General features: G+C 32.9%; 1 protein-coding gene across 1 annotated transcript in view; it reads left to right on the top strand.

The window, feature by feature from the left end:
* SMCHD1 (structural maintenance of chromosomes flexible hinge domain containing 1) overlaps positions 1–13625 on the top strand; it is a 149686-nt gene that overhangs the window by 35431 nt on the left and 100630 nt on the right. The window contains exons 6-13 of the mRNA XM_044243330.1: positions 762–876; positions 997–1116; positions 5288–5454; positions 8204–8294; positions 8987–9197; positions 11230–11350; positions 11436–11619; positions 12919–13113. Coding sequence (XP_044099265.1) covers positions 762–876; positions 997–1116; positions 5288–5454; positions 8204–8294; positions 8987–9197; positions 11230–11350; positions 11436–11619; positions 12919–13113 — 1204 coding nt within the window. The remainder of the gene's footprint in view (positions 1–761; positions 877–996; positions 1117–5287; positions 5455–8203; positions 8295–8986; positions 9198–11229; positions 11351–11435; positions 11620–12918; positions 13114–13625) is intronic.

A 13625-nucleotide genomic window follows, 5' to 3' on the forward strand; every position in this document is an offset into this window, starting at 1 on the left:
TAGTTTTTCCATTTTCTCTTCTTTCCAGTACTACACTTGTGTGAGATATTTTCCTTTGGTCCTTCATGTCTTTTATACCCACTTTGACATTTTCTGTTCCTTTTCTTTTTAAATTTCTTATGGGAACATACTTTCAGTGTATCTTTGTGTTTTCTAATTCTTCCAGCTATGCCACATGTAGTGTTTAGCTTTTCCATTGAGTATAATAGGGGTTCTGGCCTCACCCCCAATTCTGTTTATATCTGATAGTGGGAATGGACACCTAGCCTGTATTTTGAGAGACCATAGATGCCTATTCTTCAGAGTGGTGTCAGTGGTTCCATAAGAGGTTCTTTTGTCATGATACATGGAAGTAAGAATGTCTTTGCTATAATTCCTATATTCTTCAGAGAATATTTTTTTAAGTTTTGAAGCAGTAAACAATTTTGAAGGGACAGTTGTAGGGGCAGTAGGATAGATAAGGATATAGGCATTTATTTAGTCTTGTTTGCTGAGAGAGTTTATGATTTAGTAGGGTGGGTCCAAGAATGTGCATTTTTTGAGTTTTTTGTGATGCTGCTAACAGGTGGTCTGGGGAATATATTTTGAGAACTGCTGGATTAGGTGGTATCTTGACTTTGGGTTCTGATTCCTTTACCTTGAATAAGGGTATTGTCTAGCTTGGGGATAGTTTTATTAACACTTAATAAAAGTTCTATAACAATTTCCTTTGGTACCTAAGTAGCCTGTTTAAAATCACTACATTAATGTTTTATTTTTAGTGATCATTCAGGATATGTTCGTCCAGTACCAGTGCCACGCAGTTTAAATAGTGATATTTCCTATTTTGGTGTTGGGGGCAAGCAGGCTGTTTTCTTTGTTGGACAATCAGCCAGAGTAAGTAAAAAGGTTTCTTATAAATGAAAGTTGATTAAAAATATTTTGAGGTTGATTCTAAGTGTGTTAACCAGTTTAACTTTTAGGAATTTTTAAAGTACTCTTGTTAATATTTAACAGATGATAAGCAAACCTGCAGATTCCCAAGATGTTCATGAACTTGTGCTTTCTAAAGAAGATTTTGAGAAGAAGGAGAAAAATAAAGAGGCAATATATAGTGGATATATTAGAAACAGAAAGGTATGGTACATTGTAACTCATTATAAAGTTGTTACTGATGGACAGATGATAGAGACAATTTTTCTTTCAATTTCTATCCAAGATACTTAAACTCTTGCTTTAAAAACTTGAAGGTATGACATTTTCAATTGTGTTATTTTTTATTTTTTTCCTTTAATCATGTGAATAGCAAAAAGTGACTATTTACATGCTTTTTCAGGTTGGAAGTCTTCAGGCAACAACTTTTCTCGTAAAGCTAGGTTCCCGGAAATTGCTCATAAGATTGTAAACTTTTTTCCTTATATTGAGATTGAATTTTTAAATCTTTTTTGGTCTAACAGTTTCAAGTTAGAGTAGAAAACAGTTACAGGATGATAGGCTTTTAGGAAATCAGAGCTCCAGAGAAATAAATGAGTTATTTATATCTGTTAGATATTTGTAATTAAGATTCCAATTTTAGTAAGCATAATGTTAACAAATTTGTATCGTGGTGATGAGTATATAGTATTTATTGTATGATTCAACTTTTCTCCACTTGAAACAATTTAGAATTTTTTTTAATGTTTTTTAAGAATTATTATTATTTTTTTAAAAAAATTATTATTTTTAAGTAGGCTTCATGCCCAACATGGGGCTTGAACTCATGACATGGAGACTAAGAGTCATGTGCTGTGCCCACTGAGACAACTAGGTACCCCTAAAATCTTTATTTTAAAGTAATTTTGAGCTTCTTAAATTCTTTTCTGATTGTAAAACAATTTGTAAAAAATGTATAGGAAACTTAAAAATTGTCTCATTCTGGGAAGAAATTTCTAGTTGAATTTCTAGTCTAACATATGCTTACAGGGTTTTTTTTTTTTTTTAATTTTAAATCCAGTGTTGTTAACGTACAATGTTATATATTAGTTTCAGGTGTACAATATAGTGACTAAACAATTCCATATATTACTGAGTGGTCATCGAGATAAGCGTATTTACCTGAAACTAATGTAACACTGTAACACTGAAATTAAAATAAAACCTCCTTATTGGCATCTTGAGTTGGGGGTGGGGGAGAAAAGTGTACTCTTAATCTCTTTCATATACTTACTTTTAAAAAATATATTTACCTTTTTGAGTCCACATTTCTTTAACATTTTGGGTATTTCTCCATTTTATGAAATATCTTTATACACACACTCTTTTCCTAGGTTCATAGTATTTGTCTGTATTGTAATTTATTCTGTTAAGCATTTAACTTAAAGGATTCTATTATAATTATAAATAAGGACACTGCCATGAATGTCTTTGCATAACATTTTGTCCAAATAAGTTAATAGAGTGACAATGAATTTGAACTTCTTAAATGTTCATGGTATAGATTATAAATTGCTTTTCTAAAAGGTTAAACCCAAATCAGATACACTCCTGAAAATAGTATGTGGAAGTGCCTATCTCATAATTTCCTTGTTTTTAAAAAAGGAGTGGAGGGGAGTAGCAAAATGCTGGCAATTTGACAGGTGAAAATAATACTTTTTCTTTATTAAGTGGACTGAATTCTTTTCTTATATTTATAAGCCACTTTTTTCTATATAACATAACATTCTCCTCTGTCCAGGAAAGGTCTTCATTTTGCTTATCCCACTTTTTTCCTTTTTAAATTTGTTGCATTTATTACAATTTACACATCTTATTATATTTATATAATAGTATTCCATCTTTGTCATCTTATGTTACCACCACGAAAACCTTTAAGATATATTTGTGGAAATATTTGCCATGTCAAAATAGGTGAAAAATAGGAAATAATTTAAGTGATTTTCAAAACTGTACAGGTGTGATACACCTTGGGTAGAACTAATATCTCTTGGGTCATTATTTCTGCCATTTTTTCCTGTAATTTGTGCTTAATTTGTGCCAACAAACGTCTCATGGGTACTAATAAGCCCCTGGTCCTTTTTCTTTTTTTCCCCTGACCAGTCTTTTCCAGCCTACTTTTTGGCTTCTCCAGCTCTCATGAACAGTCTTGTATACGTATAGAGTTGGTGGCTCTTGATTTACAACCAGGAATCTTGCTTTTTCTAGGGGCAGTATACATGCTGCTTAACACCAGCAGTTCTCCGATCTGTATTTCTTGTCAAGGCTTTTAAGATTGAGTCACTGAATCAGGCTGGACTCCATCGAGGAAAAATCATTCTAGACACTTCAAACAGAAAAGATGTAGTAAAGGGAATTAGATGCTTGCATAATTATTCAAAGGGCTAGGAACGCTCAGCCTCAGAGAAGGATAATGGGACACTCTGAATTGACCTTCAAGGGATGCTGCAACATCTGCTACAGTCATGTAGCTGGAGTACCACCACTGGATCAGGAACTTAGAAACATCCTGCCTTATCTGTGATCCAGGAGTTGGAAAGGTCTTGCTGGTGCAGTTCTTCTAACACCAAAACACAGACCTTTTGGCTATAATTGGTGCTTTATTAGTGCTAACGCTTGAAGCTGGAACCTGGATATCAGTTGTTCAGTACCTTGTGTAATAACAGAAAACATTAAAGAAATATCAGGAAATGGCCTTTGTCTCATTTTCCTCTTCTAAAGTTTTGGCTGCTACATCTAATTGGTGAAACCTAACGTGCCCCACAACTTAAAATGTAAGGGAGTCTGAAAAGTCTGAAAAGGGAGTTTGGCTTTCCAGTCTCTGTAGTCCAGGAAGGGACTATAAAAGGTGGGATGAATGGATGCTGAATACCAACTGATCATGTCTGGGGTACTCATGTCCCATTTCAGTTAGATGCCTTTCTCTAGATGTTCCATGAATATCTCACTTTTGGTACATCTGAAATAAAATATTATCTACCAGCCTTTTCTGTTCCTCCTTTCTCGCTTTTCCCCCAACTACTCTTTGCAATTAATAGCATCCCCTGACCAAGTAGTTAGTAATTATAATCCTGTTAATCATTCACCATTCTGTTCTTTTAACATAGTTTTTCATCTGCCCTCTCTTCCATCCATTGTCACTGCTTGATTCAGCCTTTCCAGTCTCCTCTTTCATCATGTATTTATCATATACTTTAAACTACCTTGTTTGCCTTATACTCTCAAATCTTTCATGTTCTCATTGGGCTAGAATGTTCTATTCATGTTCTGGGTAAACATTACCCTCTTAACTCTTAACTCTGTAGCTCTTGGTTCATATCTTTATAACGGCACATTGTTTTGTAATCATTTGTTTTTCATCTATCAGAATTTGTAGGGAGGGAGGGCACTAGTCTTATTTAATTCTTATCTTCCTTGTGTCCATGTTGAGTCATAGAACTTGGAAGTGTTCAATAAATATTTGGTAATGAACCTACATCACTAGTAAATTCAAGCTAATCCACTAGCTCTCAAAGTGTATAAAATATTACTTGTATACTATATGTTGTAGCTGTAATATTAGTATATAGGGATGCATTGGAATGGTTTTGGAGGGTTTTTATTTTTAGGAAGTGGTAATATATGCTTATTTTTAAAAAATCAGCCAGCTTCCTAGATATAATAGTTCAGTGTGTATCCTTAAAAGCTTTATGTTATAGCAACATACGTAGTATGTATATATGCATGTAATTTTAACACATAAAGTCTCAGAGTAAAAATCAAGACATTCATAATTCTTATCCACAAACACTCCTTCCTCTTTCCCCTCCCCACTTCCCTTCTAAGCAAGCTAAAGTCTCTGAAAGTGGACTAGGATTATTTTATTCCCTTTTAAACACAGTGCCTTTGGGCTAAGCCAGCTTGTTGCCTACATCCCAGTTTTCTTGAGCATGGAGGGCTGGGCATTTATTTGTCCCTACCAAGTTAAGTGTTAGGTATCCCAAGTAAGGACGCATTCCATCCTAGGGTAAGTAAGTTTCTTCTGTTTTTTTTCAGCATTTTTAAACTCAGTATACACACATACCCAAATACCTTTTATGAGTCTAAAATTGATTCAATCAGCATTGTGGTAATAGGGTGCTCCTGTATGTATGCCAGTTTAGCTGTCTGTGTTAAATTATCCTGTTCTCACAGCATTGCTACATACTCAGCTGATTTGTTTTAGGGCTATTTTCCTTCAAAAGTTTTTTGAAGCCCATTTATGAAACTAAGTGAATCATATTAGAATTAATGTAAATGTTATTTGTATGTTACATTAAGTGTATTTAATTTGTTATATTTATATTCACTCTCCTAGCCATCTGATTCTGTTCACATTACAAATGATGATGAAAGATTTCTACATCATCTTATTTTAGAGGAAAAGGAAAAAGATAACTTTACTGCTGTGGTTATCACAGGAGTACAACCAGAACACATACAGTACTTGAAAAATTATTTCCTTCTTTGGACAAGACAGTTAGCGTAAGTACTTGATTCAGAACATGTTGCTATGTATTCTTTTTAAGAAGGAAAATATTAGAGATACATTGAAACTTCTTGGCTGTGTGCTCTGCTTCTGTCTCATTTCCTTCCCTTCCTTGCAGTAACCAGTACTCTAATGATGGCATTAAAACAGTTCTCTGGGGTGCCTGTGTGGCTCAGTGGGTTAGGCCTCTGCCTTTCAGCTCTGGTCATGGTCTCAGGGTCCTGGGGTTGAGGCCCACATTGGGCTCTCTGCTCAGCGGGGAGCCTGCTTCCTCCTCTCTCTCTGCCTACTTGTGATCTATTTCTCTCTGTCAAATAAATAAAATAAATTAAAAAAAATTTTTTTAAAACAGTTCTCTGTTCTGTAAGTATTTATTGATTACCTGTAACATATTGATAATCATTTGAGGGGCAGGCTTATAAGACCAATGATAAAATTTAAGATAAACTTCATTGATCTCTCTCTCTCTGTCAAATAAATAAATAAAATTTTTTAAAAAATAAATAAACTTCAGAATGTATCAAATTCAGCACCATCATGTTCATATTCCCCTTTTGTGTGTCATCTTTATAGCACCTATCATAATCTTCCATACCATATATTTTCATTTTTTTTCTGCCTTCCCCCATTGGAATGGAATTTTATGCACTGCTATATCCCTAGTGTTACCTGTTAAATAGTAGATGCTCAGTAAATGTTAATCAAATGAATGCGTGAAGGCTGTTAAAATAATGTATGCAAATGTATTAATAGTACTGAAAATAAATCTTTGGATTATCCATTCCAGGAAAACTTTTATAGAGTATAACATATTCCATTAGAACAAATCATCAGAATATTTAATGGTTCTTAGTTTTTTCCCGTAGTTATATAGTAAGTATCATTTAGTGGATTGCTTCAGTAATTTGCATTAGTCTACATTACTGAGTCTTGCAGAAATGGGTACATCTGCACGAAATTCACTTTTAAAAAAAAAAAGTTTTTTAAAGATTTTACTTTTAAGTACTCTCTGCACCCAACATGGGGCTCCAACTCAAAACCCTGGGATCGGGAGTTGCATGCTCCACCAGCTGAGCCAGCCAGGTGCCCCCCACCCCATTTTTTAAAAGTGTTTTTTCACATTTATTCAAAAGGCGATTACGCTTAAGATTATTTTATCTTTTAAGATTATTTTATACATAAATGCCTACTAATAGTTTAAATTTTTCTTTAATGGGAAAATTATTTTATTTTTAAGATTTTATTTACTTATTTGAGAGAGAGTGTGAGAGAGAGAGAGAGCACAAGCAAGGGAAGGGTATAGGGAGAAGCAGACTCCCCACTGAGCAGGATGCCTCGTGTAGGACTTGATCTCAGGACACTAGAATCATGTCTGAGCTGAAGGAGACATTTAACTGACTGAACCACCCAGGCATCTGGAAAATTATTTTATTTTAGAAGTACCTCTTCTCTTGTGGAGTATTGATGTTTATTGACTGTAACCCAAGAATTTTAAATAGGACTTGGGAATTTTTATTCTCTAAATCCATATTTCATTAGCTATTTTGTAATTATTTCTTTTAACTAAAGGAACTCAGTGTACATAACACATAATTAGAATGTAATCTTGCTCAACAAATAATAACCTATTATTTTAACCATTCTTTGAAACCTATCTGTTAAGCTAATTACAGCACTCCTTCTGAATGTGTTATTTTAACCTTACTATTGATAATGATGTTAACACTTTTGAGGTGCATGAAGAAAGACCTGAAGCTTTCCACTGATTTCCTTTTATCTCAGTGTTTTAAAGAGTAGCTAGGATAATTTTTTAAAATTAAAATTCGTACAAAGGAATATTGCAAATTCCTGTTTGAAGAGTAATGATAGATGTAATATGTTTTAGCCATGAATAATCTCACCAAAATATCTTTTAAAACATTCTGTATTAGTGATTTTTGAAGGGATAATGTTGAGTTTATTAAAGCTAATAAACTCAACATTATCCCTTCAAAAATCACCAATTTTGGTGGGAATGTTGGAGTGAGATTGTCTTGATGCTATAGGAAAGGAGGGAAGAGAGTTACAGAATGATACTCATATTGAGAAGATAATTTAAAGATTACCTAATCCTAAGTACTCCCTGATATTTAAATCCTTTCTAGAATTCCTGATAAGTAAATTATATTATAGTCTCTTGCCTTCTGGTTTTCATTTTTTTGGTAAACTATACTTTTGGAAGGTATACACTTTGTGGGCTTTTTATGTTGGAAAGGCTTGGACTGTAGTCCACCTTTTAAATTGTAGTTCTGTAACCTTAGGTAAAGTATATAAACCCCTTGCATCCCAATTTCTGTATCCATAAAATGAGGTGTAATAATACCTCCGTCTTAGGATTGTTTTTACCATTAAATAGGATACTGTATTTAAGAATGCTTAGTATTAAAAAAAAAAAGAAGAAGAATGCTTAATATAGGGGCGCCTGGATGGCTCAGTCAGTTAAGCATCTGTCTCTTGATTTCCACTCGATCATGATCTAAGGGTTATGAGATCAGGCCCCATGTCAGGTTCCCCGTCTGTTTGAAATATTCTCTCTCATTCTCCGCTTTTCCCCCTGCATGCCCCACCCTAAAAATAAATGCTTAGTATAGTGCTTAGCACCTACCAAATAGTAGTTATAAAATATTTTTTGGTGGATTATTATAAGAGCTAATTTTTATAAATTAAATTAAATTAAAAGTATAAAGTTATTTTTCTGTATTTTAGGCATATTTATCATTACTATATTCATGGCCCAAAAGGAAACGAAAAATGTACATCAAAAGAAGTTGGACCTTTCAACAACATTGATATTGAAGTAAGATAAAAATCTTTCTTAGAATATTACAGATTATGAGTATCTGTTCCAGTTCCAAGTGACTCTGGATAAGGAAAATCAGTTAGACCACCTCTCTCTCCCTGTGTTTCTCGAAAGTACTTTGGCAATTTGATACTTAAGTAAAGAGATCATTGCTAGATGTATTTGGGTTTTGAACCTTTATTTACTATAGTGTTTGATTTCTCTTTTTCCTCTGTCTTCTGTAGAGATATGAGTAGTTGCTGAACAGCATGTCTCAAAGCAGGGAGAAAAAGGGTATAAATGTTTCTCTTTGTTCATAGAAGTCTTATGACAATGAAGTAAGATTTAGAAGCACAGAACATTTGAATATTGGGTTCTCAATATCCTTTCCCACACACTGGAAAGAATTTCACATTATCCTTGTCCCACTTCCTACCTCAAGCATGAAACTTAAAATGTACCTCTTAGTATCTCTTCATCAGCTCTGCTTTGCTCTTTTTTTGCTTACATTCTGTTTTTTTAGTAATATATTCCTTATTGAGAGATGCTACTTACTGGTTATTTAACCCATTTATAAATATATATATAATTAAGCTACATGATTACTTGTATAAATCCAAGTTTTTGCCTATTCTGTTGTTGGATCATAGTTGAGAACAAAAGTGAATTCACCATAGAATTTAATTATTTTTGTTTTATTTTTATTTTAGATTTCTATGTTTGAAAAGGGGAAGGCACCTAAGATTGTCAACCTAAGGGAAATAGAAGATGACATGCAGACGTTGTATATAAACACAGCATCTGATAGTTTTGAGTTCAAGGCTCATGTTGAAGGAGATGGTGTAGTGGAAGGGATTATTCGATATCACCCTTTCTTATATGATAGAGAAACTTACCCCGATGATCCATGCTTTCCGTCAAGTATGTTAATTTGTTATCTTAGCTACAAAATGTGAAGTTGTGATTTAGGATTTTTTAACAATTAATTATTAGTTGGGCTGTTAAGTCTAGATTAAATTAAACTTTGTTTCTTATGTGTATCTTAGGTGTTTATGATTTTTGATTCTTGATTTTTGTGTGTATTCACTTCCAGATGAATAAAAAAAGCATTGGCTTTTTGGATATTCTTTGGATTTCCTAATGAACTTTTAGCTATGTACTGCATATTAATCCTTAAATGTTCCCCACATTGTCTTCCCATTATCTTTGTGGATATTTATAAAGAAGCTTTGAACTTTATATAATCTTTCTAATTTTGTCTTGCTGTGGAAAGCCTTCATACACTTCAGGTTATAAAACGATCCTGTAGTTTTATTTTTTAACCATTTTATCCTTAAATTTTTAGTGCATTTATAATCTCCTTTTTTTGCATATACAAAGAGGTAGGGCTTTGACTTAATATTTTACATGTGAGTACTTGGTTTCCTAGCACCAGTTACTGAATGTTACTGTTTTTTAAATGGTTTGAAATATTATTTTCATAATAATAATAAGTTCCTATAAGTACATAGATCTGGATTCTTTAAGTTATTAATGTATTTTATGTTTATATACGTGAGTAATGATACTCTTGTAGTTTTATACCATGTATTGATACCTGTAGGGTAGGAAACTCATTATTTTTTGAAAAAATTCTTAATCTTTTGCTCTTCTGGATAAATTTTGGAATTACTAATTATATTCCCTTTGAAAAATCCTAGTGGAATTACTGGAATTGCATTGAATTCATAGATTAATAATATAAAACTTTCTCATTCAGAATACTTGCTTAGTGTATTTTTAGTCTTGTGTGTTCTGGAACCAGATTTCCTAATTTGAATCCCATCTTTGCCTCTTTCTGTTTGACAAACTACTCCTTATCACCATATTTCGATCTGTGAAATGGGAGGTAGTTTATTTCCTTGTTGAGGTGTTGTGAATGTTAGGTAAGAAACCACCAATGCAAATCTTTAAAATAGTGCCCAGCATTATTGAGTAAGTTATTACTCAGTGGCTCTACCTCCCATGATTTTGCTGAGCCCTTTTTAATTTGACATTTGTAATTTTTGTATGCTGTAGACAAAAAGTTCTTCAAATGAGATCTTAAAATAAAAACCAATCGGTTGATTGATCCAGAGGGATTCTCTAAAAGCAAAGTGATTTGGTTTGATAGAAAGGAACTTCTTTATGTTTTGGGGGGGGAAGAAGGGTTTATTTTGGGTGGGTGCCTTAAAGCCAAAATAGCTAAGGTGTTAACTGTTTCAGAATCATAGTGTTTGATCCTTATTTGAGTATATGAAGATGTTTTGGTAAGAAACATAAAAATGTTATAGGCAGTTGTGCTAATTATATGTTTGATGCTTTTTAACATAATAATTCTAGCTGTGTATCACCTGAATCTGATGTTTGAGAAGTTAGTATTTAAAAAAAATTAAATTTAGTATTGATTGATTTGTTCATACTAGGCAAAGTTGTTGCTACTAGAGACTGTAGATTTCCCAGTGATTGTTATGTGAACATACTAGTTCTGACAGAATTATGAAACTTGTTATTTGAAGTACAGGATTCAAACTTCTGTATTTTTAGGGAAGAGGGCTTCTGCTATAGGGTATAATCTCTGCATGTGTGATCCTTTTACTCTATAAATAGATTTTAAAGCTTGCAGGCTCAGCTAGTGTAGTATCCCTAACACAGATTGATAAGTATATAAGTAACTATATATTGACGTAAATCAGAGACACCCACTAGTAATGTGGAACCACTTTGGAAATCTGCCTGTGTGAGGGCAAAGAGTAAAGCTGTCATTAAGTTTTATAGACAGTAAGCAATGTGAGAGATCTTATGAGCTTTCGAATACAGGTTCTCTGAAGCAACTTTAATATTTCACTTAAAGAAGTTAGTTACTCAGTGGTAAAAAAAATTGTGTAAATTTTATAGCAATAAACAGTTTGCTCCACTCATGCCTTTGCTTTAGAATTAAAAGATGAAGATGATGATGATGATTGTTTCATACTTGAGAAAGCAGCAAGAGGGAAAAGGCCGATTTTTGAATGTTTTTGGAATGGACGGCTAATACCATATACATCTGTTGAAGAGTAAGCTTTGATTTTTGCTGAAATTACATTGTTTTATAAATCTAATTTTTACCAATTATAATATTAATATTTTGTTCTGTTCAAGCTTTGACTGGTGTACTCCTCCAAAGAAGAGAGGGCTTTCACCAATTGAATGTTATAATAGAATATCTGGTGCATTATTCACTAATGACAAATTCCAGGTCAGCACAAATAAACTGACTTTTATGGATCTTGAGCTAAAATTGAAAGATAAGAACACGCTTTTTACAAGGATTTTAAATGGACAGGTATGATTTTAAATATCAATCTTGAATATTTGCATATGTCCTATTTTAGGTACAATGAAAGTCACAAGTAATAGATTTGTACTGATAATTTACATGCTTTTTATTAAATCGAAAAATATATAAATTTTTTTCGTGAGCGTTTATGTGTTGACATTACTTAAAAATTTCAAACTGATTAGAGTGTGCTTGGATAAAATGTACAGATCTTTATTTAGATCTTAATATCAAGATCTTGACAGTGAGTAGAAGCTACAGAAGCATGTGAATTTGATGAAAGCGTATGAGAACAATATTATATACTACAAGAGCTATATATTAAAGTGCAGTATAAAAATTTGGTAGGCTTAATTTTTTAATGATTAAGATACTGGTTTTCCAACTATAAGTCACAAAAATGTAAGATGAAATCATTTTTAATCTTGTCCCATTTTTATTTGGAAATGGTATATTAATAGAGTAAGGTATGTAAGAAGAAATAAATTTAACTTTATGTATTATCTTCCATGAAAGCATGTAGTGTGAAGATTTTCTTCCTTACTAATTCTTTGAAAGACAGACATTAAACGGCTAATGCTTAAGTATAAATCTCTTATCTCCCAACAGGGCAAAGAACAGTAAGAAATAACACATTTTCTTATGTATTATTAGAAAATACTTCATTTTCATTTCATGTTTTAACTTTCTTGAATAGGCAATATGTATATATAATATGTAACTAAAAGGAAAAATGTGTTTTGTACAGTAGTGTTTCTCAACTTTCTTTTCATTATCATCCTCATAAGAAGCTTTTTAGGCTTTTTTCTCCCTAGTCATTCCCCCAGTGATATTTTCATACTATAGATACACTGTATATGCTTACTATATATATGTATATTCGTGCTTGATAAATGGAAAGAGATTTTTATCACTTTGTTGAGAATGTGTATGGTTCACAGCAAGGAGCCTTCCGCTTATCACTTTCCCACAGCCAGCCAGCTAGTTCTCGTTCTCCTGGGCAGCCAGTGTTCATCATTTTTGGTTTATTCTAGCATTTATACAAGTGAAGGAAATCTTTGTTATTGGTAGTAACCATTGAGACCTTGGTTCCAAAGATGATAGCAAAAATTTTCTTTCCTAGCAATGTTTCTGTTAGAAATCTAAAATTATATGGGGAAAAGCTCCAGGAACATGTTTTAATTTTTTTTAGGTTTTCTGAGGGTGGGGTATGTGGGAGGAAAAAAGGAATGAATGACAGTGTTTGTGGTTATATTTGTTTACTAGTAGCTATATTTCATAGAACATTAAATAAATTTTTTACAGGAGCAGCGAATGAAAATTGACAGAGAATTTGCTTTATGGCTGAAGGACTGTCATGAAAAGTATGACAAACAAATAAAATTTACATCTTTTAAAGGAGTAATTACACGTCCTGATCTTCCTTCTAAAAAGCAGGGCCCCTGGGCTACATACTCAGCAATAGAATGGGATGGAAAAATATACAAAGCAGGACAGCTGGTAGGTTTAACTTATTTCTAGATTCAATTTTTAATAGAATTTAAAACTAAATTATTATTTAGTATTAGAATTTAACAACAAAATAATGCATGTATTTGACTCCTCAGGAGTCAGGAAAGAATGAAAAGGTCAAACTGATTTTTTTTTGTTTTTTTTTTTAAATTTATTTGGCAGACAGAGATCACAAGTAGGCAGAGAGGCAGGCAGAGAGAGAGGAAGGAAAGCAGGCTCCCTGCTGAGCAGAGAGCCCGATGCAGGGCTCAATCCCAGGACCCTTGGGATCATGACCTGAGCCAAAAGCAGAGGCTTTAACCCACTGAGCCACCCAGGCGCCGCACAAACTGATTTTAATTATATAATTTAGCATGGCAGTTTTAAGAAAACTCTTTGTTCCCCCAAAGTCTCAATTAGCAAGGTTTTTATTTTTTTCTTGCACTAAACTTTACTCAAATGCCGAGTCTTAATTTTTTTATGTGATATGAAGTAATGAATTTTTTTACTAAATTTTTATT

This window comes from Neovison vison, chromosome 3, assembly GCF_020171115.1.
Source record: "Neovison vison isolate M4711 chromosome 3, ASM_NN_V1, whole genome shotgun sequence".
Lineage (NCBI taxonomy): Eukaryota > Metazoa > Chordata > Mammalia > Carnivora > Mustelidae > Neogale > Neogale vison.